Source organism: Girardinichthys multiradiatus, chromosome 12 (genome assembly GCF_021462225.1).
Source record: "Girardinichthys multiradiatus isolate DD_20200921_A chromosome 12, DD_fGirMul_XY1, whole genome shotgun sequence".
Taxonomy (NCBI): Eukaryota; Metazoa; Chordata; class Actinopteri; order Cyprinodontiformes; family Goodeidae; genus Girardinichthys; species Girardinichthys multiradiatus.
In genome coordinates this window covers 15,614,854-15,641,318 of record NC_061805.1, presented here as the reverse complement: position 1 = coordinate 15,641,318, position 26,465 = coordinate 15,614,854, and the positions used below count along the sequence as shown (strand labels likewise).

The 26,465-nt window shown below is 40.6% G+C and overlaps 1 protein-coding gene across 2 annotated transcripts in view; it reads left to right on the top strand.

The window, feature by feature from the left end:
* si:dkeyp-14d3.1 (transmembrane protein 132D) overlaps positions 1 to 23,338 on the top strand; it is a 287,155-nt gene extending 263,817 nt beyond the window's left edge. For both annotated transcript variants that reach the window (XM_047381724.1, XM_047381725.1), the window contains 4 exons: positions 1,707 to 1,915; positions 12,512 to 12,785; positions 19,383 to 19,574; positions 21,576 to 23,338. In XM_047381724.1, the coding sequence (XP_047237680.1) occupies positions 1,707 to 1,915; positions 12,512 to 12,785; positions 19,383 to 19,574; positions 21,576 to 22,724 (1,824 nt within the window). In that variant the 3' untranslated portion in view covers positions 22,725 to 23,338. The remainder of the gene's footprint in view (positions 1 to 1,706; positions 1,916 to 12,511; positions 12,786 to 19,382; positions 19,575 to 21,575) is intronic.
* The last annotated feature ends 3,127 nt before the right edge of the window (positions 23,339 to 26,465 follow it).

Here is a 26,465-nt window from a genome sequence, read left to right as displayed (position 1 = left end):
ATGGCGAATCCAAACAGCCAAATTCCAGGTCCTTTCCGCCAGATCCGAGCGAACAACTTTCTCCAAGATTTATCCCATTTCACCCCTGAGTCCAGGAACCACAACCTGCCTGCGATCCTGTGTAAGGATCACATCCAGTCTGCGATTCAGCTCACGTAACATCTGAGTCTGAGTGTTGATCGCTCTGCAGATCCCATCATACATGCCAGGCAGCCTTACAATGGCCAGAACAGCTGCCGACGTTTTTCGAATTTCTCGATATGCCAGGTAACTGCCAACTTCAAAAAGCAGAAGTCCTGTTATCAAACATCCAATTGTGTACACAGCTTTGACATCCTCGACTGACAATATCGACAGACACACAATCCTCCACTTCTGCCAGGAGTCCATCGTGTATCCGAAGAAAAATGTCCCGTCTGGACAAGAGGGTTCCTCTTCACCCTATCTTCTCGTCGAGAAGATTTGATCAATTGCATTGAGAGACCAGCTGACCAAATCCATAACTCAGAATTTTGGAAGATATGCAAAAAGAGGCTCCAAAAAGAAAGACAAGACACAGAGCTGAAGCAGGGCAGATATGGGAGTGTGCTGGAGACAGAGAAAAGCGTCCTCTCCACCGAGAGCAGAAAGAAAAGTCATTGCCCGAAGAAGAAATGTGGGTCCCCCTTCCAGTGGGCTCACCACCCATGGGAGGGGCCAAAGGGGTCGGGTTCAATGTGTTATGGGTGGCGGCCGAAGGCGGAAACCTTGGCGGTCTGATCCTCGGCTGCAGAAGCTGGCTCTTGGGATGTGGAATGTCACCTCTCTGATGGGGAAAGAGCCTGAGTTGGGTAGAGTTCCATGAAAAATAAAATTTAATCAGGCACTTTGAAAAGGTTCTGATGCTGGGGGATGGTGTAAGGGAGTTTTCCTCTCCACTGTCGCTACAAGCATGCTCATTATGAGGGATTGCTGCAAAGTCAATGCAAGCGACTGTCCACTATTGCTACATGCTCATGCAGGAGGAGTGAATGCTGTCACTGACTCAATGTAATCTGCTGGGTTTCGTTAGACAGAAAACCTTTTAACCAATTTGAATAATAAACTGAATCTGACTGCACTCTTTGATAATTGTGGATTAATTGGAATGTATTTACCTGACTTGAAATCTGTATGGTTCCTTTGAATTGACTTTGTAAAGTGCCTTGAGCTGATGTGTTGTGAATTGGCATTACATAAATAAACTGAATTTAATTTAATTAATGAATTGTGTGGGTAAAAACACCCAACTGAAATAAAAATAAATACCTTTGAGTTGGATTATTTTATCTCTACAAAATTGTTCTGGTCTTTCTACTTTTCGTCTATTTGCCTCTTTTAGCTTTGCACATAAACAGTGATAGACTAGCAGACCAAGGCCGGTTTTCCCTGAGGTTCATAGAAGTCCTTGCTGCCCTTTCTTCACTTTTCCTGAGTGTCACCTTCAACCTGTGAAGGATCTTTCATCTTGTTCTTGTTTGTTAGTGGAATACCGCTGCATATCAGAGGAGAGCTCAGAAAATTAACCCCTATAATGAACTTATAGGGCAGAGCTTTTGTTCAGCATGCACATACTGTGTCCGGTGTGTTTTGTGTTTCTCTGTAATTCAGTGTGTAGTTATCCAGTACAGCGTTCAGAGGAGCTCCACAGTAAAAGGTTCCTAATCCCTTCCTCTCCTTTCACGCAGGTGTCTGACAGGTGCGACTATGTTTTTGTGAATGGCAAGGAGATGAAGGGCAAGGTGAAGATGATGGTGAATTTCACTTATGGATACCTCAGCAGTCAGCTGGAGCTTTGCGTGTGGATCCCTCATCTCCCCCTCCAGATTGAGGTGTCGGACACAGAACTTAGCCAGATCAAAGGGTGGAGGGTGCCCATCACTGCCACGGGTCAAAGGTAAGACATCACAATGACTTGTCTGTTGGATCTAGAGCTTTGTACATTAGCTCGGTCTCTGTAATAAAGCATCTGAAAAGGATACACTTGTCTCCACAATTACAGTCCTTTTAACCCTCTTTAATGTTTTTCTGGGTTAGACACTGCCATGTATTTAAAAGAGGAAGTAACAATTATTCCTACTGTTGCTAAAGTGATAGGACAAATTGTTATTACAGATTTAATCACGTATCTAATAAATAAATAATATTTTTTACTTATATTTACATTTTGACACAAAAACCTAATTTAAACCATAGACTTAACACTAGCTAAATTTAATTTAAGTCTTCAAGTGGATTTTTCTGCAGGATATCATCCCTTTTTGCTGTTGCGCCCTTCACAGAGTAGAACTGCCACTGAGGACTAATTTTTGTCAATTAATGTATCGCCTAATTTTTGAATTGATCGATTAATCCAAACAATTGCTTTCCTCCAAACAGGGGCTTCGATTTAATTGTGTATTTTATTACAATAAATGTTTGCATTTATTACATATATAATAACGTTATTAGAAGTTCAAATAAGATCAGACTGAATAGGAGCTACACAGCATTCAAATAATTTGAAAAATAAAAGATTAATCTCAAAGAATTATGTGTAACTAGACAAGCTAATATTAGATGGTTAATTAGTGAGTCCATCAGCTCGGTTATCCAGCCTGCAGTCTGTTGTTTATAAGGCATGGTTTTCACACAGCGAGTAAAAAAAATAAAACAATTTAACATTTATGGCTTCAACAATACTCACTGGAATATTCAGAAGCTTAGAAATTCGAACTATCCCCATTAATCTTTTTCGAACCTTAAGAAAGTTTTGTGATGGTCTCTAACATTAAACCAGCTCATTTTGACTTTCACACAGCAGCAGGAATGTTTTCTATTTACTAACAGATTTCAACTGGTTTCTTGGCTTTCTGTGCATTTTGTTTTTCATGTGTTCAATGCTCGCTCCCTGTACTATCTGTGGACTATTTTGCTTTTAATGCTTTGTATGTGTGGATTACTTGGACTGCTGCCGACATCTGGTGTAGATTTTATGTCAATGGCATCATTAGAAAAAAAAATGTTGTGGTGTTCAATAATTATTTTGCCTGCTCTATCTTTCCAACTGTAGTTTTAAAACAGGGTTACCTTGATAAAAGTGAAGGGATGCGGTCCTTAAGTTTCCTCTTCATGACTGTCTGTCTGTGTTTGACCTAAGTGGAAATATCTCCAAACCAACACATATGTCTCTTGTAAGCTAGAAAAAACATGTAGGAGGCGGAAGAACAGCTCCATGTTACTGTACGGCCCATACAGCTGGAGAAAACTCGAGTCACTCTGGCCTCCAGCTTTCTCTGCAAGCTTGCTAACTTAGTGATTTTGTTATTCAGAACCATTTAGTTTTTTTTTTTATTATAGCGAGTGAAAACCCTAGTGACATTTTCTGGTGTTGGAGACTTTTAGAAACTATTCTTCATAAGTAAAGGGTGCTGCAGTGGCTGCAGCACTCCCTCTCAGCTACAGTCACAGCAGGAAAAGTTCCCACTTCTGCATCTGGACTGTAAATGAACCATACACATGCGGAGCTGCCACTGGCTGAAATGCTGTTATTCTAGGTTCCTAAGTGAACCATGATATCAAAACCAAGACAGGCTTTAAAAAACTAGCAGCTCCACATCTCTTGTGGTAAATGTTTGTCGGTCCCAGGTCCAGATAGTGGAGGAGGGTTGAAATTTTAACAAAATAAAAAAAAACAACGATCAACAGAAGAAAGTTAATTCATGATTCTAGATATGTGGGGTGCTTTGTAGTCACTTTTTATCTCTCCCATGATATTATTCCTCTCTCCTACATCATTAATTACAATTACATACAAATGGACAATTTTGCAAATTAGACGGTTATGTAATTTTGTGAGAGCTGGTGGCTACTTCTCTTACTGAGGAGTTGGCATCTCATCTCAACCTACTTTAAACTGCAGGAATGTTATGATGAAAAATTGGAGGTCCACTCATCTGCTTTATGAAATTAGTCACATCTCCTGATGTGCGATGATTCGAGCATAATGATTAGGAATAACAGTGTTATAAAAAAGGTTCAAATTCTGAACAATAAATCTTGAAAGCTTATAATCAGATGTCTTTGAGATGCTTTACCAGACTGATGAATAGCTTTTATTACAATTGATTTGTTTGAATTCTGTCATCAACAAAAATTAGATAATGATGACTGTGTCAGCGAGCAACTCTCTGTCTGTCTTTTTCTTATTTCAGTCTCCCTGCCAGTTCTTAGTTGATTACAAAATGGCTAACCTGTGCAGTCCAGTTTGTCATTATTGTCAGCTCATGGTGGCCTGCCATTGCATCTCTTAGTTGTGAGTAGGACAGCACATTATTATAGCTGTCTCGAGGTCAGACTCCCTCTCCTGAGGCCTCATCACTAGCGGCACCTTCTGCCAACACTGCCACTCTGCAGCTGCAGAAATCCATCTGCTGATGGAGCAGCTATCAACCTATCTGCAGTAATTACATCTGGAATTGAGTCGAAGTTGTACTTGGAGTCATCCCACACACCACTGTGTCTCCTCTAATTATCCATGCTCCCCGCTTATTGTGAGTGACAGAGGTACAGCGTTCAGCTAATGGCATGGCTTGTTGAGTGTGTTGCTTTTCCAGCTGTGTGTCGGAATTCACGCCTCCACCAGCAGGGAGAGTCAAGCTGGGTTGTCATGGTTAGCTCCAGCGGCAGTGCTGACGGCTTTAGAGAGCTTTGTTTCCCCCTGTTCTGCAGCCGTCTTTGTTTATCAGGGGAGAACAGGCATGACCTTGAATAGTGCCACTATGGCTGTTGGTGAGAATGTGCACTGGTCCGCTGTCCGAAGCCCAGGAGGAACTAAGCCAATGAGTGACAATAACAAGTGCCTTAGTCCTCCCTGATCAGTCAGGCTTGGTATGTGTGGCCTTGCTAATGCAGGCAGTGGAGAAGTAAAAAATAAAGACACATCTGCCCTGTTAGTGGAATAGCTGCAGAGCTCCTGACTCGGTTTTTGACTGACTCTGCCTGCACAGCTCACCTCTTAGGCTCCTTAAGCTCTGCCAAAAGAGTGACAAGATAAGCCTTCACAGACAGATTAACTAAGTGTAGACGGAGTATTTCGGCATGCATGACTGCTTTAAAAAGTCTTTCCAGATATATTTATTAAAAATTATTTCCTACTTTTTTAATGTTTAAGACATTCTCTTTCAAAGATCTTTCAACAGACTGTATTGGAAGCTCTACGAAATTCTAATTGAAACAGGTTACCCTCTTTCCATATCTATAAAAACAACACTGCCTTTTTCTGTCCAAATAACCTTCGTCACTGTAGGAGAAAATAAAATGCCGGAAAACAATGTCCAAACAAATTGAGCGCACACTTTGCACAACATGACTAAACGAGGCAAAACACATAAATATGCAGCATCTCATCTGAAGTCAGGAGTAGGCTAGAAAGTAAATGGCATGGACAAAAATAATGCTTTGAGAGGCAGGTTTGTTCTTGGGAACAGAGCAGTATTTGTTTATTAGATTAACCTTAGATTTGATTTTTAAGGCAGCTGCACAAATGTTGACTCAGATTTATACAGTGGATAAAACAGTTGGATTTCTCTAATGGTCTATCTGCTCCTAAATTCAACAGTACTGGTCTTTAGTTAAATGTATTAATGTATGATTGTATTAAATCCATATATCTGAATGAATATAAAGGATGGATTGGTCATTATGTTAGAACATGCTCAGTAATATCACTGCTGTCATTTCAGGTGCCAGATGGTCTCTTTTTTAGACATAAAATTCTTTAAAAGGATGTGCAGTAGCAGGCATTTGTTTTTTTCACCTAAAGATTTCTCTTCTTTTTCTTGCTTTTACCTTACACTTAAATGTTTTAGATTATGAATAATGTCATAATATGACACGAGGGCTACTAGAGTAAATACAAAATGCCATTTTCAAATAATTTCCAAACAACCTGGCCGTTTATGAAATTGGAATGTTATCATGGTAAATCATCAGCTGGCAACTGTGTTAGTTACATTTTTTGGAAAGCTGCCTTAAATTTTATTTCTCACACCCAGGCCTGATTACGGCCAGGTAGAATGAAGAAAACACTTAGGAACTTAGCTAGAAGGCAATCCAACTGTAAAAATTTGGAGCTCATCGTAAAAGATGAACGGTCAAAATATGTAAAATACTTGTCAGTTATAAGAAGGGTTTTATTGCTGTGATGACGGTAAAGGCTTATTTCTTCACAAATCACATTCAGAAACTGTCAAGAATGTTTTTGTATGTTTTTCTGTTTTGACCATTTCCTTGCTGGTCTTGTTTCATTTAAGTCATTTCCCTGTGCTCATTGTTAGAAAGGTGTGGCCTTATCAGTTAATTTCTTCTTTCTGTAAAGATTATGACTAGAAAAATTTATATTTATAAAAAATTATAATTAAAAATCATGATACAGAAAACAATTTCTAAACCAAAAATCATTGCTTACGAATAGAAATCAGAGATATCATATGGTGTTGTGATTATGGGCTCAAAGCACTTAATAATTACATTAGTAAATTATCATTAATAATTGATAATTATTAACCAAAACCAAACCAAAACCACGCCAAATTGGCTTCTCCTACTTTTGCCAAAAGGGGAAAAATATGACGGACCGTCAGCAGTTGACTGGAGCAAAAACAAAGAGGAAAATTTTGTCTCCTTGGAGTTGTGTGTCAAGTTCACGCATTCAATCGATAAGGTAACTTGCTGGTCTTCTTATCCCAGTAAGCTTTTAACTCGTTGAGCTTCTCATGAGTTTGGCCAGTGAGGAGAATGAATGAAACCCATGTGTGAGCTTCTTCTCCAGAATGGTGCGCGCCTCTGTTGCATGGTAACCGCGTCTTGGTTTCCAGCAGGAGAAATAGCAATTGTGGAGCATTTCACATGTTCTTATATAGCCCACTGTGACATCAGAGCTGCGGCACCCACTTTCTGTTAACTGCAGTGCTTTCACTCTGCCTCAGCTGTTACACATTTTCCCCTGATTACAAACACGTGCATTCTGTCATTTTCCGCAACTTTCCTTATTAAAGTTTTATTACTTCACCACTCTGCCTCTGGTTCTGCCTGCCTTTGGGTTCTTCCTAAAATAACATTTTTATACACTAAGTAAAGACAAAAAAAAGGTTCAAGTGTACTGGTTTAATGCAATAATTCCTGTTTTTTGGGGGGTTTTTTTGGAGGGAGGGTGGGGGTCTTTAATGTTAAAATTCAAGCAGTTTAGTTCATGTTTTTCAAACAGACAAGAAACAAATGTTATGAGTAGTCATCCATCTATGCAAGCAATCAGCCTAAAGGTCCATTAATGATCTCTATCTGATTTTAGTAAATTCGTTCATGTTGTTATTCTTGAGGTAGAATTTTATTTAGGTCTAAACACAAAAGCATGTTGTTATTTCAAGGCATATTAACATTGATTTTCCATTTGTCAGCTTTTGTAAGGTCTCATCCTTTACTTTTTTCTTCTTTTTTCTGATTTTGCATGAAGATTCAATATTTGCAGCAGATTTAAACATGGAGCATTTAATTTAAAAATAAAAATAAAAAAAACTCCCTAAAAAGCTCTGATGATATTTGATTTGTCTTTTAATATCACAATATAGTCAAATTTCATTGGTTCTTGTCAAAATCTTTCGTAAACATTGTGTTGGAGACCACTTGTGATGATGCCATCAATCCTGAATATATAAGATTTCTGTTAATGCCAAAATATCCACTTCCAAAATCATTTTTTTATTATTGGCTGCCTTTCAGTTGCATGCGAAATCAGTCCAGCAAAGCTTTTAAGCTCTTAACTTCAAATCTCTCTGTGCTCTTAGCTTTCTATGGAGCTATCAGCTAGCATCTTTATTCCCATGGCTTAGTAGTCAGTCAGATTTCCTAGGGGATTCCGACAGACAGAGACAAGCAGAGCGGATAATCGCAAGAAAAACAGTTTAAGAGATTAATTTATTTTCTTCTCCCCATTACTATGACCACAACCTTTGTGTATGTATGTGGAAGAACCGAAAGGAACTATTGCAGATGATTCAAAGAAAATGTGGATGTAAATCAAAGTATACATATATGATTAATAGTTGTGTTGACATGGCCCTTTTTCATTTGCAAGCAGCCCAGCTGTGCATAAGTGAAAGGCTAAATAGCTGTAACAGCATTTATTCTGCCTGATCAACAATTTAGAATTTGCTTTCTCAACATCTCACAGTGCTTCATTCTGTGATTTTTATAAAGGTGTTTGTTGAAGCAATAGACAAAATACCGGTTATGGGCAAAATCTAATTATAATGTAACCATTTAAACCTAGTTTGTCAAACTCAAAGCAATTTTCCCAGTGCAAACCAGTTATGCCTCCGTTGGCTGATTTGTTGCTTTAAGTAATAAAATTAGATTTGCAGGCAACAGAACAATCAGGGAGGCTATTAAGTAAAGCAGTAGGGAGGTGTAAGCACATTTAGGATTCAGAGGGGGTGCTTCAAAACGGTGAGGAAGTAGCAGAAGCACGGTGATGGAAAAATGATGGCCATTCACGGGATGGAGCATCTCTTACAGGTTCAATCAGCAGCATTTCTTTATGAGATACTCCCGTTGTCGTGTGTTGAACTTAGCTCAATTAAAAAGAAGGTGGCTGAAACAAGCACATACAATGCATTTAGGGAAATCAATGTCATATTGTTATTTTTAGTTGGGTGACTATATTACATTATTTAAAGGCGAGCATCATGTTTTAGGGTTAGATCCCAAAAAATGTAATTCCTGTAAACCTAAAACAAATTACAATCTGCCTTTTAATTGTTTTTTAAAGCCAGTAAGTAATCCTAAAATGTACTTTTCTTGCCTAAAAATACTTTTTCAAGAAGAATAATTAGAATGAATGTGTGATCGCTCATTAGCAATACAGAAATGTACAGTCAGCACTATTTTCCCCTAAGATCTTCTATGCAGAAACTGAGAGTAAGCTTTGTAAAAGTAAGTCAAGTAAGTTGATTCAACAAATTCACTTGTCATTAGGTTATTTAAATTTTCTGAGTTAGGGCATTATATTGATTTGAACCAACCAAAAATATTCACACTGTATGTATGTGATTGTATGTATGTATGTTTTTATTTAAAGGTATTTGGAAAATGTGTTTATTCGACTCAATTAAATTATACTGTGCAGGTGTATGTGGATTTGGTTTGGCTAGCAAAAATTAATTGGATGGAAAAACTGCCATAAAGTTCAACAGTATGTGAGATTTATTTTTTTACTTTTAATGTGTTATCTGTCAAATTACATTTTTAAACAAATAATTCATTACTGCATGGTTTTGCCCATGATAATTAGCTGCTGCAGCAACTGAGTGTTGGACTACAAAGTTTGGACACACCTTCTCAATCTAAGAGTTTTCTTTATTTTCATGACTATGAATATTGTAGCTTCACATTGAAGACATCAAAACTATGAATGAACACATGTGGAATTATATACTGAACAAAAAAGTGTGAAACAACTGAAAATATGTCTTATATTCTAGGTTCTTCAAAGTAGCCACCTTTTGCTTTGATTACTGCTCATAGCTTCAAGAGGTAGTCACCTGAAATGGTTTTCCAACAGTCTTGAAGGAGTTCCCAGAGATGTTTAGCACTTGTTGGCCCTTTTGCCTTCACTCTGCGTTCCACCTCACCCCAAACCATCTCGATTGGGTTCAGGTCCGGTGACTGTAGAGGCCAGGTCATCTGGCGCAGCACCCCATCACTCTCCTTCTTGGTCAAATAGCCCTTACACAGCCTGGAGGTGTGTTTGGGGTCATTGTCCTGTTGAAAAATAAATGATGCTCCAACTAAATTTTAAAAATACGTGTTATTTTTATGTATGAGTAATGGCGCCTCTGAGAAACAATTCTGCACAATGAGTTAACTGTGCGTTCTGTTTAGTGACCTCCACTATTTATTCTATGCAATTAAATAAAACAACTGCCTTTTAGTGGTTTTCCTTTGAGCAGTAGCTGAACTGCAAGGTAAGCTGAAGGGAGTCTCGCCCACACGCTTTCCACAATATATTACTGTACAAAACAAACACACAATTTTATCTTAAAATTATATTGTTGATTATAAAGAGATCATTACTCAAACATGCAAAAATAGAAACATATATATATATATCAGTGGCGATTGCTCTAAGATTGCAAGGGAAGCTCAGCTTTCCCTAAAATGTCAAAAAAGAAGTGATCAAATATATACTGCTCTGTGCACATGTCATTGACTAAATATGCGCTACAATGCGCTCAATTTTTGTTCGGAATCAGCTTCTTATCACTGGTAGCGACGCGGCTTTCCTCTCACTCATTCCCGCAGCCTCACAGTGCTTTAAACAATGAGTTCAATAGCAAAGCAAAAATGCTGGGCTTTGTCCCGCCCATCGGACACTCAGCGTCCTTGGGGGTCTATGGGGCAGTGGGCTGGCCTCGGCTAGCCCGGACCCTCAGCTTCTGCATGATGATTGGATGATCTGTCTGAGGCTGAATCCCTTTTTGATTGACAACAAAATGAGCGAATCAGCGATCTTGAAATTGAGCTTCCCCTCCTTGAAAGACCAGCATCCGCCACTGATATATATATATATATATATATATATATATATGAGTTGTCTTTATTTTCATGACTATTAATATTGTAGCTTCACACTGAAGGCATCAAATCTATGAATTAACACATGTGGAATTATATACTGAACAAAAAGTGTGAAACAACTGAAAATATGTCTTATATTCTAGGTTCTTCAAAGTAGCCACCTTTTGCTTTGATTACTGGTCCGCACACTCTTGGCATTCTGTTGATGAGCTTCAAGAGGTAGTCACCTGAAATGGTTTTCACTGGATGGAATAGCATGCCGCTGCAAGATGCTGTGGTAGCCATGCTGGTTCAGTATGCCTTCAATTTTGAATAAATCCCCAACAGTGTCACCAGCAAAGCACCCCCACACCATCACACCTCCTCCTCCATGCTTCACGGTGGGAACCAGGCATGTAGAGTCCATCCGTTCACCTCTTCTGCGCCGCACAAAGACACTTTGGTTGGAACCAAAGATCTCAAACTTGGACTCATCAGACCAAAGCAGTTTTCCCAATTGTTCGAACTGACTGACTTTCATTTCTTAAAGTAATGATGGCCACTCGTTTTTCTTTACGTAGCTGCTTTTTTCTTGCCATAATACAAATTCTAACAGTCTACTCAGTAGGACTATCAGCTGTGTACTGTATCCTCCACCTCCTGCACAAAGCAACTGATGGTCCCAACCCCATTTATAAGGCTTGAAATCCCACTTATTAAACCTGACAGGGCACACCTGTGAAGTGAAAACCATTTCAGGTGACTACCTCTTGAAGCTCATCAACAGAATGCCAAGAGTGTGTGGAGCAGTAATCAAAGCAAAAGGTGGCTACTTTGAAGAACCTAGAATATAAGACATATTTTCAGTTGTTTTACACCAATAAGTAATGCATTTACTTGCACTTGAGCCATTTAACCTCAAAATACTTGATATCTTACACTGAACAAAGTGTGTTACAACAGAACTGGGCCCGGTGCATGAGCCAGCCTTCTGTTCACCTCTGGCCTTTTTGCCAGGATTTCCTCCCTGTGTTGCAGCAACATGCAAGCCGCATCTCCCAAGTTGTTTCCCTGCTTTTCTTCTGCATCCAGCAATGACGACAGAGAGGCCAATGTGGTGAAGACCCACTATCATTCACCGCTATCACAGAGATGTGTAAATGGTAAAAAGAAAAGCTGTGCACACCATCAGTAAAACAGGGGGTCTTACACAACATAACTCTATACAATAATGTTAGTCCAACTTTAATAGTAATGTGAATGCAAACAGAAGCAAGGGTGTAAGACAGATTTCTTTTCAATTGCTTGCCTGGAGACAGTGAGTGCATGAGTGCTGCCAGCAGCTATATGAACATTGTATATGAGAGAGAAAACTTTGTGCAACTAAATAATAATCAACATGGGAGCAGAACTATAACTGGAAGTGAATATGTGTCACTTTCTTGTGTAGCTGCCATTACATCTTCAAGATTCCCTCTGAAGCCCCAACTATAATGGTGACACTGAGTGTTGAGTTAGTTTAAAGAAGTTAGGTCTCACCCTCTGCACTGAATTACTTTAACAGCTCAAAACTTCAGCAACCTTTGAAGTGAAATAACTGTTTTGGCAGTAAAAAGTGTTCCTGGAGGTTGTGGGTTCTTCAGATCTTTTTCTTTTAAAGTGTATCATAGATGTAGGTGAAGTTCTGCCAGAGGTTCCCAGTCTACTTTGATTGTCAAACTGTTCATGGAGTCCAACCAATTTATTATTGGTTAGGCTGTTGGTTTTGATGTGTTGCTGTGTGATGCGGACTGAAGTAGTAGATCAGATGATATTACTATCTCTGAGGCTAGGAAATCAGCCCGAATACGCATGTATTTATGTTGCACAGTAGTAAATATTGCTTTTTTCCACTTGTCAGGTCCACATGGGATAGCGAAGATGAGGATGATGAGGACAGGCGAGGACGGAGCTGCACTCTGCAGTACCAACATGCTATGGTCAAAGTCCTGACCCACTTTATAGCTGAGTCATCCGAACCACGAGGTCAGACCACCTTCATGCTGGGCACTGACTGGCAGGTGGACATCACAGAGCTTGTAGGGGACTTCCTGAAGGTAGATAACCCACAAGTAGCAAAGCTGCTGGACAAGAGAATCCTGGTTGGACAAGACGCAGGGATGACCACTATCCAGGTATACCATGAGATGAATACCATAAAAATCTTCTGTTGTGACAAAAAAGTTCTGTATAATTGAAATATAGCATTGGTTTAGCTGGAAATCATAATTCACCACAGTTTTAATGTCAAAAGAAACATATCTCCAAAGCCTTGCAAAAGTATGTACACCTCTTGTATTTTCTCATTTTACCAGACTACTACCAACATTTTAACGTATTTTATTTGATTTTATGAGATTAACACAAAATGCCACATTATTGTAAAGTGGAAGGAAAACGAGACATGGTCTCTTTGTTACAGCTGTAAGTCATTTGGGGTATGTCTGTACCATCTTTACAGTACATTGTCTTCAATTTGTTATGATAAACATGGCCCTGCGCAGCCACTAGGGTGCGGTCAAGAACAATTTTAAAAATACGTGTTTTTTTTATGTATGAGTAATGGCGCCTCTGAGAAACAATTCTGCACAATGAGTTAACTGTGCGTTCTGTTTAGTGACCTCCACTATTTATTCTATGCAATTAAATAAAACAACTGCCTTTTAGTGGTTTTCCTTTGAGCAGTAGCTGAACTGCAAGGTAAGCTGAAGGGAGTCTCGCCCACACGCTTTCCACAATATATTACTGTACAAAACAAACACACAATTTTATCTTAAAATTATATTGTTGATTATAAAGAGATCACTACTCAAACATGCAAAAATAGAAACATATATATTTATCAGTGGCGATTGCTCTAAGATTGCAAGGGAAGCTCAGCTTTCCCTAAAATGTCAAAAAATAAGTGATCAAATATATACTGCTCTGTGCACATGTCATTGACTAAATATGCGCTACAACGCGCTCAATTTTTGTTCAGAATCAGCTTCTTATCACTGGTAGCGACGCGGCTTTCCTCTCACTCATTCCCGCAGCCTCACAGTGCTTTAAACAATGAGTTCAATAGCAAAGCAAAAATGCTGGGCTTTGTCCCGCCCATCGGACACTCAGCGTCCTTGGGGGTCTATGGGGCAGTGGGCTGGCCTCGGCTAGCCCGGACCCTCAGCTTCTGCAGGATGATTGGATGATCTGTTTGAGGCTGAATCCCTTTTTGATTGACAACAAAATGAGCGAATCAGCGATCTTGAAATTGAGCTTCCCCTCCTTGAAAGACCAGCATCCGCCACTGATATATATATATATATATACACACAGGCACACATACACACACACACACACACACACACAGTACAGACCAAAAGTCTGGACGCACCTTCCCATTCAAAGAGTTTTCTTTATTTTCATGACTATGAATATTGTAGCTTCACACTGAAGGCATCAAAACTATGAATTAACACGTGGAATTATATACTGAACAAAAAAGTGTGAAACAACTGAAAATATGTCTTATATTCTAGGTTCTTCAAAGTAGCCACCTTTTGCTTTGATTACTGCTCCGCACACTCTTGGCAATCTGTTGATGAGCTTCAAGAGGTAGTCACCTGAAATGGTTTTCACTTCACAGGTGTGCCCTGGTTTAATAAGTGGGATTTCAAGCCTTATAAATGGGGTTGGGACCATCAGTTGTGTTGTGCAGGAGGTGGAGGATACAGTACACAGCTGATAGTCCTACTGAGTAGACTGTTAGAATTTGTATTATGGCAAGAAAAAAGCAGCTAAGTAAAGAAAAACAAGTGGCCATCATTACTTTAAGAAATGAAGGTCAGTCAGTCCGAACAATTGGGAAAACTTTGAAAGTGTCTCCAAGTGCAGTCGCAAAAACCATCAAGCGCTACAAAGAAACTGGATCACATGAGGACCGCCCCAGGAAGGGAAGACCAAGAGTCACCTCTGCTGCGGACGATAAGTTCATCCGAGTCACCAGCCTCAGAAATCGCAGGTTAACAGCAGCTCAGATTAGTGAACAGGTCAATGCCACACAGAGTTCTAGCAGCAGAGACATCTCTAGAACAACTGTTAAAAGGAGACTGTGTGAATCAGGCCTTCATGGTAAAATAGCTGCTAGGAAACCACTGCTGAGGACAGGCAACAAGCCGAAGAGACTCGTTTGGGCTAAAGAACACAAGGAATGGATATTAGACCAGTGGAAATCTGTGCTTTGGTCTGATGAATCCAAGTTTGAGATCTTTGGTTCCAACCACCGTGTCTTTGTGCGGCGCAGAAGAGGTGAACGGATGGACTCTACATGCCTGGTTCCCACCGTGAAGCATGGAGGAGGAGGTGTGATGGTGTGGGGGTGCTTTGCTGGTGACATTGTTGGGTATTTATTCAAAATTGAAGGCATACTGAACCAACATGGCTACCACAGCATCTTGCAGCGGCATGCTATTCCATCCGGTTTGCGTTTAGTTGGACCATCATTTATTTTTCAACAGGACAATGACCCCAAACACACCTCCAGGCTGTGTAAGGGCTATTTGACCAAGAAGGAGAGTGATGGGGTGCTGCGCCAGATGACCTGGCCTCCACAGTCACCGGACCTGAACCCAATCGAGATGGTTTGGGGTGAGCTGGACCGCAGAGTGAAGGCAAAAGGGCCAACAAGTGCTAAGCAGCTCTGGGAACTCCTTCAAGACTGTTGGAAATCCATTTCAGGTGACTACCTCTTGAAGTTCATCATCAGAATACTAAGAGTGTGCGGAGCAGTAATCAAAGCAAAAGGTGGCTACTTAGAAGAACCTAGAATATAAGACATATTTTCAGTTGTTTCACATTTTTTGTTCAGTATATAATTCCAAATGTGTTAATTCATAGTTTTGATGTTTTCTAAAATCATTTTGGGTTTTGAAAGGAGCTGCTGACCAGAAGGTTTTAGCCTATGGGCTTTCTGCTAAATTTTTAGGCATTCCAATGTAATATTTATTTGTTGAGCATATGGAGGCTTTCTCCACTGTAAAGCCTTATCTGTCCAGCACTAATGATTCTTGTCCATTTAACCATGGGTAACAAACAGTAAAGCTCTAAGTATTCGCTCAGCCAGGAAATAAACTGATCGTGTAAACCTTCACATGTATTTGTGTTAGATAAATATTAAACATATGTATTGTCCTGAAGGAACATGAACTCATTTTTTTATCACAAAGACAATACAAGTTGTGAAGACCATTGCTGTATCTGATTAGTATGTCCTTTTGTCCAGAGTAGACAAATGCTCGCTGGTTTTTCACAAGCTTTATGCATGAGTGGGCCCTTTGGCTTTCAGCTCTTCATTCTGTCTGAATAAATATCAACCTCCTAATGACATCTGCAGAAGCAAAATCTTCTTCATGGTATTGTGGAGGGCAGACATGTGTACACCTCCACAAACACCTCACAGTTTAACAAAACAAGCACAGACCTGAAAGTGTGATGAATGCAAAGTTCTGACAGATGTGATTACCCATGATAGCCTTCATGTCATCTGATACACGAGGAGAAACTTGCATGCATATGCATGCACAGGACAACATCCATAGCTCAAACAGAGTTTAACACAGATTGTTATGTATTGGGTTAAAATGTGTTTGGTGTCATTGAAACAGACAGGACTTTCTCCAGCCAGACGCCAGTCAATTGATTTCCTCGTGTGCTCCTAGCTGAGGAAATGGGATAAAAATGCATTTCTTATGTATTAGTTTGCATGTAGTCTGGTACTTTGTTTGCATTTTAAATACAATACAAACAATAGATAGATAGAATAATTTTTCTAAATCACCTGCAACTTATAGTGATCTACTTTCTGCTAACACCTTCAGAGATGTAAAGGTTTTACATTCGTGTTTCCTGAAACTGTTTGTCAATCAAGCAACGTGACCGATGGTGAATTATATCTGCTCAGATTTCTTCTTGATCAACTTTAGAAATGAATTCCTCTCTTTCTCTGCTCATTGGGCTATGTTCGCTATGCTGTTTATTCCTCTTGGGGAAGAGTGTAGAGGAAAAACATTGTCAGCAGGCTATAACGTTATTAAAATGCTAGTGTGGAGCAAAGCTGTAGTTGTTTATTTTGCAGTGTCATGGGTTAGTGCTTAGCAGTTATCCATTTCTTTGAAATGTTATATGAATGCAAGTTGGGCTAAGGGCAGTGCATTGGCCTCCCCTGTTTCATGAAAACTATGTTAATACACTACAATGCAGAGGATTTTGCCTTTTTTGCGGGGTGGGGGTCTTATTTGAAAAATCAGGCTCAAAATGTGGAGTTCTTAGTCAGGTACAAGTAATGCTGGTGTCACACACTTTCTTACCTTGCCATCTATGTTCACATATTGAAAAACAATTTCTATGTGGTTCTAAACATGAGGAAATTGGGTTTTACATTGGACATCAAATGCTGTTACATCTTTAAGTTATATATGTTGCATTATGATACACTCCTGTTTTCAATAGTGTTTTGGGATAAAGGGTGTGGAATTCATAGTGGTTTGCCGTGTCACAATAGGGAATGTTGCTTTTGCATTGATGTCACTTTTTTTGTTGCTTTTTCTATTTAACGATCAACTGACAATCAGGGAATAAGATTTAAATGGTCTATGATTGCCTCCAAGTGGCCACATTATTATTAGACAAATTCATCAGAATTTGAAGCATGATAGACATACTGAAGCAACTGAAGTAGTAGAGACCCACCTACGGGCCACCCAAGCACTCCTGCTGCTGTCATTTTAGAGATGTGACTGAAATTGCCGCCCTCCCCTGCTTTATGATCTCCGACACTTGAAGGAAGATACTACTTCATCAATAAAATCCTTCAAACAAGAGAAACTGAATTTCATTTAATACTTTTTTGAATCTATTAAATAACAATAAATATTATGGTTACTGTGAGGCCAGGCGTGCCGTGGCCCGGGCTGTAGCAGATGCAAAAGCTCGGGCCTGGGAGGAGTTTAGTGAGGCCATGGAGAAGGACTGCCGGTTTGCCTCGAAGCGATTCTTGCAAACTGTCCGGTGCCTCTGGAGGGGGAAGCAGTGCTTCGCCAGCACTGTTTACAGTGGGGGTGGGGAGCTGCTGATCTCGACTGGGGACATTATAAGGAGGTGGAAGGAGTACTTCAAGGATCTCCTCAATCCTATCGTCACGCATTCCTTGGTGGAAGCAGAGGCTGGGGACTCGGGGTTGGACTCATTCATCACCCAGGCTGAAGTCACAGAGGTGGATAAAAAGCTCCAAAGTGGCAAGGCTTCGTGGGTGGTTGAAATCTGCCCTGAGTACCTCAAGTCTCTGGATGTTGTGGGGCTGTCATGGTTGATACGCCTCTTCACAAGAAGGGTGACCGGAGGGTGTATTCCAAGGCGGAAATCCTTAGCATCACTGGTAAGGCCTATGCCAGTCTACTGGAGAGGAGAGTCCGGCCAATAGTCGAACCTCAGCTTCAGGATGAGGAGTGTGGTTTTCGTTCCAGCCGTGAAAAACTGGATTAGCTCTATACCCTCTACAGGGTACTCGGGGGTTCATGGGAGTTTGCCCAACCGGTACACATGTGTTTTGTGGACCTGGAGAAGGCATTCAACTGTGTCCATCATGGTGCCCTGTGGGGGGTGCTCCAGGAGTATAGAATCGGGGCCCTTTATTAGGGGCTATCTGGTCTCTGTACAAGCGGAACAGGAGTTTGGTCTGCATTGCCAGTCGGACCTGTTCCCGGTGCATGTTGGACTCTGGCAGGGCTGCCCTTTGTCACTGGTCCTGTTCATAACTTTTATAAACAGGATTTCTAGGCGCAGCCAAGGGTTGTAGGGGGTCCGGTATGGGGACCAGTGGATTTCGTCTCTTCTTTTTGCAGATGACATGGTCCTGCTGGCCCCCTTTAGCCAGGACCTACAGGATGCACTGGGGCGGTTCACAGCTGAGTGTGAAGTGGCTGGGATCAGGATCAGCTCCTCCAAGTCTGAGGCGATGGTTCTCGACTAGAAAAGGGTGGTTTGCCCTCTACAAGTTGGTAGAAATCTGCCTCAAGTGGAGGAGTTCAAGTATCTCGGTGTCTTGGTTACGAGTTGAGGGGAGAATGGAGCGGTACATCGACAGACAGATCAGTGCGGCTGCCGCAGTAATGGGCACGCTGTGCCAGTCTGTTGTGGTGAAAAGTGAGCTGAGCCGAAAAGCGAAGCTCTCAATTAACCGGTCATTCTAGGTTCCTACACTCACCTTTGTCCATGAACTTTGGGCTATGACCGAAAGAACGAGATCCAAGCGGCTGAAATGAGCTTCCTCTGTAGGGTGGCCGGGCACTCCCTTAGAGATAGGGTGAGGAGCTCGGCCATCCGGGAGGGGCTCAGAGTAGAGCCGCTGCTCCTTCACATCAAGAGGAGCCAGTTGAGGTGGCTCAGGCATCTATACCGGATGCCTCCTGGACGCCTTCCTCGGGAGGTGTTCCAGTCACGTTCCACCAGGAGGAGGCCCAGGGGACGGCCCAGGACACGCTGGAGGGACTATGTCTCTCAGGTAGGCTGGGAGTGCCTTTGGGCTCCCCCCAGAGGACCTGGAGGAGGTGTCTGGGGAGAGGAAAGTCTGGGTGTCCCTACTGTTGTACCCGCCACCTGGTTCCAGATAAAGCAGAAGATGACGACGACGAAATACCAATAAATTACTTCTTACTTGTTTGAACCAACTTTATAATATCTTTTATTTTTTCCTCCAGGTTTTGTCCCCACTGTCAGACTCAATCCTGGCAGAGAAAACAGTCACAGTGGTGGATGACAAAGTGACCATCACAGAACTGGGGGTCCAGCTGGTGACGGGACTGTCTATGGGCCTGCAGTTAAGTCCTGGAAGCAACAGGGCCATCCTGGCTACTACCAGCACACAGGAATTTCTGCAGAACCCCAAACAGGTCAGAATTGCCTATATATACTGTATATCAGAGCAATCAGTGAATTTATTAAAGGTTGAAACAAAAATACAATTTATATGATAATTTGTGATTATTTTAATAATTTATCAATTAAATATCTGGTGAAGTAGGATTACTTTTGTTGTGCTTACAGCACTTAGGGCAACAGGAAATTAAATGTGGTGTTTGTATCTGTTTTCTTTCAGATAATTTTGATAATTTTGGAAGATAATACATGCAGGTTATATGTTAATGAGAATAATCATTATCTGTTTTGAAAAGTGGAAACAGACCTGTAATTGCTTCTTCTTCTCTCTGTTAGTCACTGCAGTGATGACCTTCATCTACTGCTGATTGCTGTTACATTAAATACATGTAATTACTCACCGTTTAGGCAGATCCGATTACAACAGAGAATGGTGGTAAATTCACACAGAACTCTCCTCTCTGGCATAAAATTGCAAGTTTGATCAAACATTTGGAGAAAAAAAAACCTGTTGTTTTGAAAGAAAAAGGCATTCCTCAGACAAATGAGGATGAACAAACTGTGAGCCTGCCTGTGAACAAGTACATACGTTTAGGACCCCCAGTGGTTAAAGGTATGAGAGCTGAAGTGTGACAGACATGTTTTTTTCTTGGGTGGAAACCTAATCTCAGAGAATGCAAGTGTAAAATCACAGCACTGTACGAAAATATGACATATATACAAAATGTGACTGTTCCATCAAACTTTCTGTCTTGCTGACTTGGTAAGGCAACTTGAAACCCTCTTGTGTGTTCTTGTGTGCTTCTCCCCATCAGATTCCTTAACCCTCTTTCCTTAGCAGAAGAGGCAGGAAGGGTACAAGCACTTATCTTTACATCTCATCATGCACAGTGTAAGGATAAGCAGGCAGTACTGCAGTGTTAGTCCTCTGGTGGTAGTAATTAGGGAAACATTTGCAAACCATGGTGGGGAGCTACTTGGTCCCCTCTTGGGATTTGTCCTACAGCAACATTAAACAGCCAGTTGTTAGACTTAAGTACAAGGCAGCTTTAAGAGCAAATAAATGGCAAATCCTTATTGGCATGAACAATGTTTGATGTAACCCTTTGATCTCATATTTCATTCCCCTTAATCTGTTTCCTTATCAACTATGAGAGAGTTACCACAGAGTTTGCAAACTATATCTTAACAACTGTTTATTAAGGTTACAAATTCCATCCATCAATTTGTCATCCATCCATCCATCCATCCATCCATCCATTCATCCATCCCTACCTATGTTCATACCTACCAGCATATGTACGTACCTACCTATATACATCTGTTTGTCCATTATGATTTGTATATATATATATTGTATATACAGCAAATGCTGTTTTTTTCTTTGCCTGTATTATAAGTGTGTCCTTTATTTATTATGTTTGTACTGTTTGCTTTTACTGCTGCCTCTTGCCTAGCTCAATGTTGTAAATGTGTTCTCTATCAGCTCACCTGGGTAAATTAAGGTTGAACAAGTAAACCACTCACTCACTCAATCTGCCTAGCTACCTACCTAATTTTCAGGTTCCCTGACCAGTGTACAAATATTTGCTATGAAGTTTGCTGTGATAAACGTTTGAATTGATTCTTAAATAGATAACCTAAAATAGTTAGGCCTTTGGAAATTTGACTGTGGAAAAGTATAGAATTTTAAAATAAAAGATGTTTAGAAAACCTGAATGTTAGACCTCACCAAGGGCTTTATGTATACAAAATGTTGTGTGTTGGAAAATTAAATATTGAATGATAGTACTCATTTTGTGGTACATTTGAAAATTCACTTAACTACTGGGAGCAAAAGACAGGAAAAAAAACAAGGGGATTTTTTGTCACAAACATTTGAGCAGTTCTAACCTGCCGAGGTAGCTAACATGATCTGTTGCAATCTTTTTCCATGATATAAAGTTGGACACAAGTATTACAGTTCATGCTTTGTCACTATTTTTTCTCTGTTCCTACTGTTTGTGCTTCCTCAGGAGGCCTTGATCAGTGCCTGGCTTCAGTTCAGTGACGGCTCTCTGGCTCCGCTGGATCTCTACAATCCCGACTTCTTCGTGCTGACAGCTACATCCCTAGATGAGGAGGTGGTGACTGTGCAGCAGGACCCCTCGTGGAAATGGCCTGTCATCGTGACGGAGGCAGAGGGTAAAGGTTTGCTCGTCAGGGTGGAAATGACTGTTAGCGAAGTCTGCCAAAAGTTCAAGCGCCGCAGCATCCTGGCAGCAGGGAACTGTAATGTCAGGGTGAGGTTTGGTCCCAGTGACAGCTCAAGGGGAGGGAGCAATGACTATGGCCCAGACGGAGACGACATGGAGAACAGAGGCAGGCTCTCATCACAGGATAGGACCGGTCTTGACACTCACTACTACGGCAGCTCCATCTCTGACATAGAGGACGGGATACTGAGGAGAGCGACCACAACTAGAAGTGCTATAATACGCAGACCTAAGCTTTCAGACAATGGTGGCCAAAACATCCCAATTGACTTTGCAGACTTTCCAGCACAAGTAGATCTGCCTCACGGCCGCAATACAGACAGTGACATCTTGCACAGCGGTCGGGGACTCACTGACTTGGAGATTGGCATGTATGCCTTGCTTGGCGTCTTCTGCCTTGCCATTCTGGTCTTTCTCATTAATTGCATATCCTACACTCTCAAATACCGGCACAAGGAGCTCTCCATCGAGGGCCAGGAGAACTTGAACCACGCCCATGACTGGGTGTGGCTCGGGAACGAGGCGGAGCTGCTAGAGAGCCAGATCAGCCTGTCGCCTCAGCAGGAGGAGCAAACCTCCATGATAGACTCCAGCAGCGGCCTGGAGGAGGGCAGCCATCTGCTAAATGGCGGCTCTGTGCAGAAGAATGTGCAGGGACAGGTGCACCGGGTGGCAGACACGGCGAAAGATGGCAAAGGAGACTCCCCCACCACGAAGAGGAAAAGAGTGAAGTTCACCACATTCACCACTCTTTCTTCAGACAATAGCCACCCAGTTGTTAACACGCTCTCAGGATATCACAGTCAGGACATTAAGTGGGTGTGTCAGGACGTGCAGCTGGGAGACTCAAAGGAGTTACGTAATTACATGGAAAGGTTAAATGACAGTGCTTTAAAAGAGGTGGCATAATGTACAGTGTGCACTTGTTACAAACTCACACTTTTGCCTTCCAGAGGAAAGTGGGTCTGAACAGACCCATGTCTGGGGAAAGAGGAGGAAGTTTAACCACAGAATCACCTCAAACTGCCAAAGGGTCTTCAAATTTAATAGGACGGCTGTGAATCCACTAATTATAAAAACAAACCGGCGACCAGGTGGATCCTTTCCTTTTTAGTTTATCAGATAATCTTTTTATTGTTGTTTTGATAACACAGGGTTTAGAATCCAGTAACCCAGGATGGATGTGACATTCAAGGAACAGATTTTAAAACAAATACTACCACAGCTAGATAGACGCTCAGAACATGTGTGCACATCAAATCATTTTGGAAGTTTCATATCGCTTTGGATATTCATTTCATAAAAAAACATCCAAATTAATGGAAAGGTTCTGAAGCCGAGATGGGCTTCTGCATGTTGTTGGTAACAAGAATAAAAAAGGCACAAATTTCCAATTCTTTCTTATCCTCCTTAGCAAGGCGGAAAACCTGTTATGTACATATGGAACATTCTACAAATCATTGTATTGTTGCTCTGTATATTGTATTTTCATAACAATTAAGGAATACACAATAATGTCAAGAGTGTGAATCTGCATTTTTTTATTCAATAACATTCATAGCCAAGCTGAGATATCATATATTTTATTAATGTGATGCTATTTTTACCAAAAACAACAAATACAATACTTCTCTAAACTGGCCAGTAGAAGTGTTTTTAAACTCATCTCTTTTATAACAAATATACAAAATCTAACAGCAAATGTGTGGAGCAGCTTTCAGTAAGACGGCTTGACAATGTGATAATGTGATATTTCACCTATTGCCCACACAGGTTTTTAGTTTCTGAACTTGTCAGGATTTTAAAATGTCAGTAATAGGGCTATTTTCTGCTTTATTTTTGGTAAGTGAAGTTACAATATCTGGAGTCCTTATGAGGACATAGTATCTTAACTGCCACAGACAGCACACTGGAGAAAGTGCGAGAAGTTTTCATCAGTCAAGAATGAGCAAATTAAAGATGATAATCCAAAATGGCCCAGACTAATAGCTTTGCAATCAGTTTGAAGGACAACCATTGTTTCTGAAAAATGTGACAACAGCAGCTTTCTAGGGCATCCACCTCACAAGACGAGATAATATACGAAATTGGAATCATGAGACCAAGAAGAGGCAAGGTTTTAGCATTTTTTGAAAGAATCCATTTATTTCACAAATAGATCAAATATTTTAAACATTACAAACTATCTTTTTTTTAAATAAAATCTGTTATTAGTGCAGTATAAATCAGTTTCACTGAGTAAAGTATTAAGTTTGACTCATCCAGACAGATGGCTGTAATGCCTAAAATATTGATAATGCTCACCTTATATGTTTTCACAATTAAAATAAAGGTTTCATAAATCTCAGACAGTGCTTTAAAGAAAACCTGTTCAGTGTAGAAATGTCAGGCTCAGGTTAGGCCTCTCTAAAATGTTCTAGATTTTGAACTAGAGATGCACAACTGCAGACCAGATTTGTAAAACAGACTTGTAAATATTAGGGAGTTCTGAAACAAATGGCACTGTTAGCATTATAGTATTAAAATCTCTGGGTTTGTTTTAAAACCTTCCACTGAGTAAAAGTTAGCTTGAATCTCTGCTGAGAGCATCTTCCTGAGTGTACAAAGGGTCATTGCTGTGACTGTTGTTAACTTAAGATGCTGACTTTTCTTAAATCCTCCATACAACCAAAGGAAAACAAAAAACAAATAAACCTATCTGCTCAACATGACTATTTCTGTCCCAGACTAATAAAGGCATAGGCTTTGAATAATCCAGGATTTATTATGCATACAAATACCCAAGGAATCATTTCAAGGTGGGAAAATATTTTCTTGCTATCAGTCTGCTAATTGCACAAATAGTAATGATAATTTAAAAACCTCCTAAACAAAGTCATTCAACTGATAAATTGTGTTTTTTTCATTGAATGTTATTATCTTCCCAGTAGGGTATGATGCTTGTGTTTACTTTCCATTAGACAGAAAGAAAATTCACATAATGTGCTGCTTCACATTGGATCTGATTATTGATCCACAAAAGTTACAATATTACTTCAACGAAGAGAGGGTGTGATACATGTGTATACTTCTTGGGTACAACTGATGTTGGCTAAAACAGGCCTCAGTTGATGTTTTCCGCATTCTTAATCTGTGTGGAACTGCTAATAAATCAAATGGTCAGGTGCGTGTTGCCATAACATGAGAGAAAATAAGTTAAAAGAAAACATGAAACATTTCATATTGATATTCAGACCTCATTCACTCTGTGGTCTCCAGGATCTCAAATATTGAACAATAGTGGGTTGTGGCAAATCTGAAAAACCTTTCAGTTAAAAGGCAAACATGAACCTACTGTGAGCTTAGTCCTGAGACATAGGTTTCTGTCCTGCTACCATCTTTGTCATTCTATCACAATGCTACTGCCACTGTGTCACATTTACAGCAGGATGCTACCTAACAATCTGTGGAATATCCCTATAAATAGGGGAGGTTTCTGTACCTTTACCACCAGTTTCACTCATAGTGTAGAGGAGGAAACGGCATCACTTCTTTATTCAGCTTATCAGCAGTGGGACAAGTTGCTGCTGATTTGTACACAGTGGCGTGCCACCTCAGCGTGACACTTTGAATAATTTAAACCTAATGCTGCACTCTGCAGTCTACTAAATCAGAAGGAACCGAGCATTCCAAAAGTTTTTCTCCAATCTCTCTGAGCTGATCACACCAGGGCTCAGAGTCATTTTAAATTAGGCATTGGCACTATTGTAAAATTACATTATAAATGAGCTAACGTTTGCATTTTTTTTCTTCTCTTCTTCCTCATCGTCCTCGTTATTTGTCAAGTACAATGGGATTATTCTTTTTATTTCAACTGCAGCTGAAAATATTCTTATGATACCACCTCTTTCAGTCTATCAGCAAATAGCTGATATGCACAATTTGGAAGCATGCATGTTTCTCCTCACCTGGGACTGCTGCAGCATACTGGTGTACATAGAAACTGGGCATAGAGTTTTATTTTTCTTCGGAGAGCATGGATTGCTAGTTTCAGCTGCAATTTTCATTCATTGGCATAGCATTACATGCAACAGAGAAGGTTGCCTGGTCTGCTTCCATTCCAGTTTGGGTGCGGTTAGGCTTGCATAAGGTCAGGGTAAACAGCCCCCACACAAATTCTTAGGTGACCAAGCCAAGCCGGTTTGTGTGGGCCACACCATGCTGATGACAAGGTACCAATGCTTCTACCAGGCTCCTTCAGGCAACACCTAGGACCCAAACATAGTACCAACACACCCATCCCAATCTTACCACAGAGGTAATAATCATGTTCAAAACATTTTGAACAACTCTGTTGTTTTGAGGACCTCTCTAAGACCCTGCATCCAATTATTATATACAGGGGTTGGACAATGAAACTGAAACACCTGTCATTTTAGTGTGGGAGGTTTCATGGCTAAATTGGACCAGCCTGGTAGCCAGTCTTCATTTGTTGCACATTGCACCAGTAAGAGCAGAGTGTGAAGGTTCAATTAGCAGGGTAAGAGCACAGTTTTGCTTAAAATATTGAAATGCACACAACATTATGGGTGACATTTCAGAATTCAAAAGAGGACAAATTGTTGGTGCACGTCTTGCTGGCGCATCTGTGACCAAGACAGCCAGTCTTTG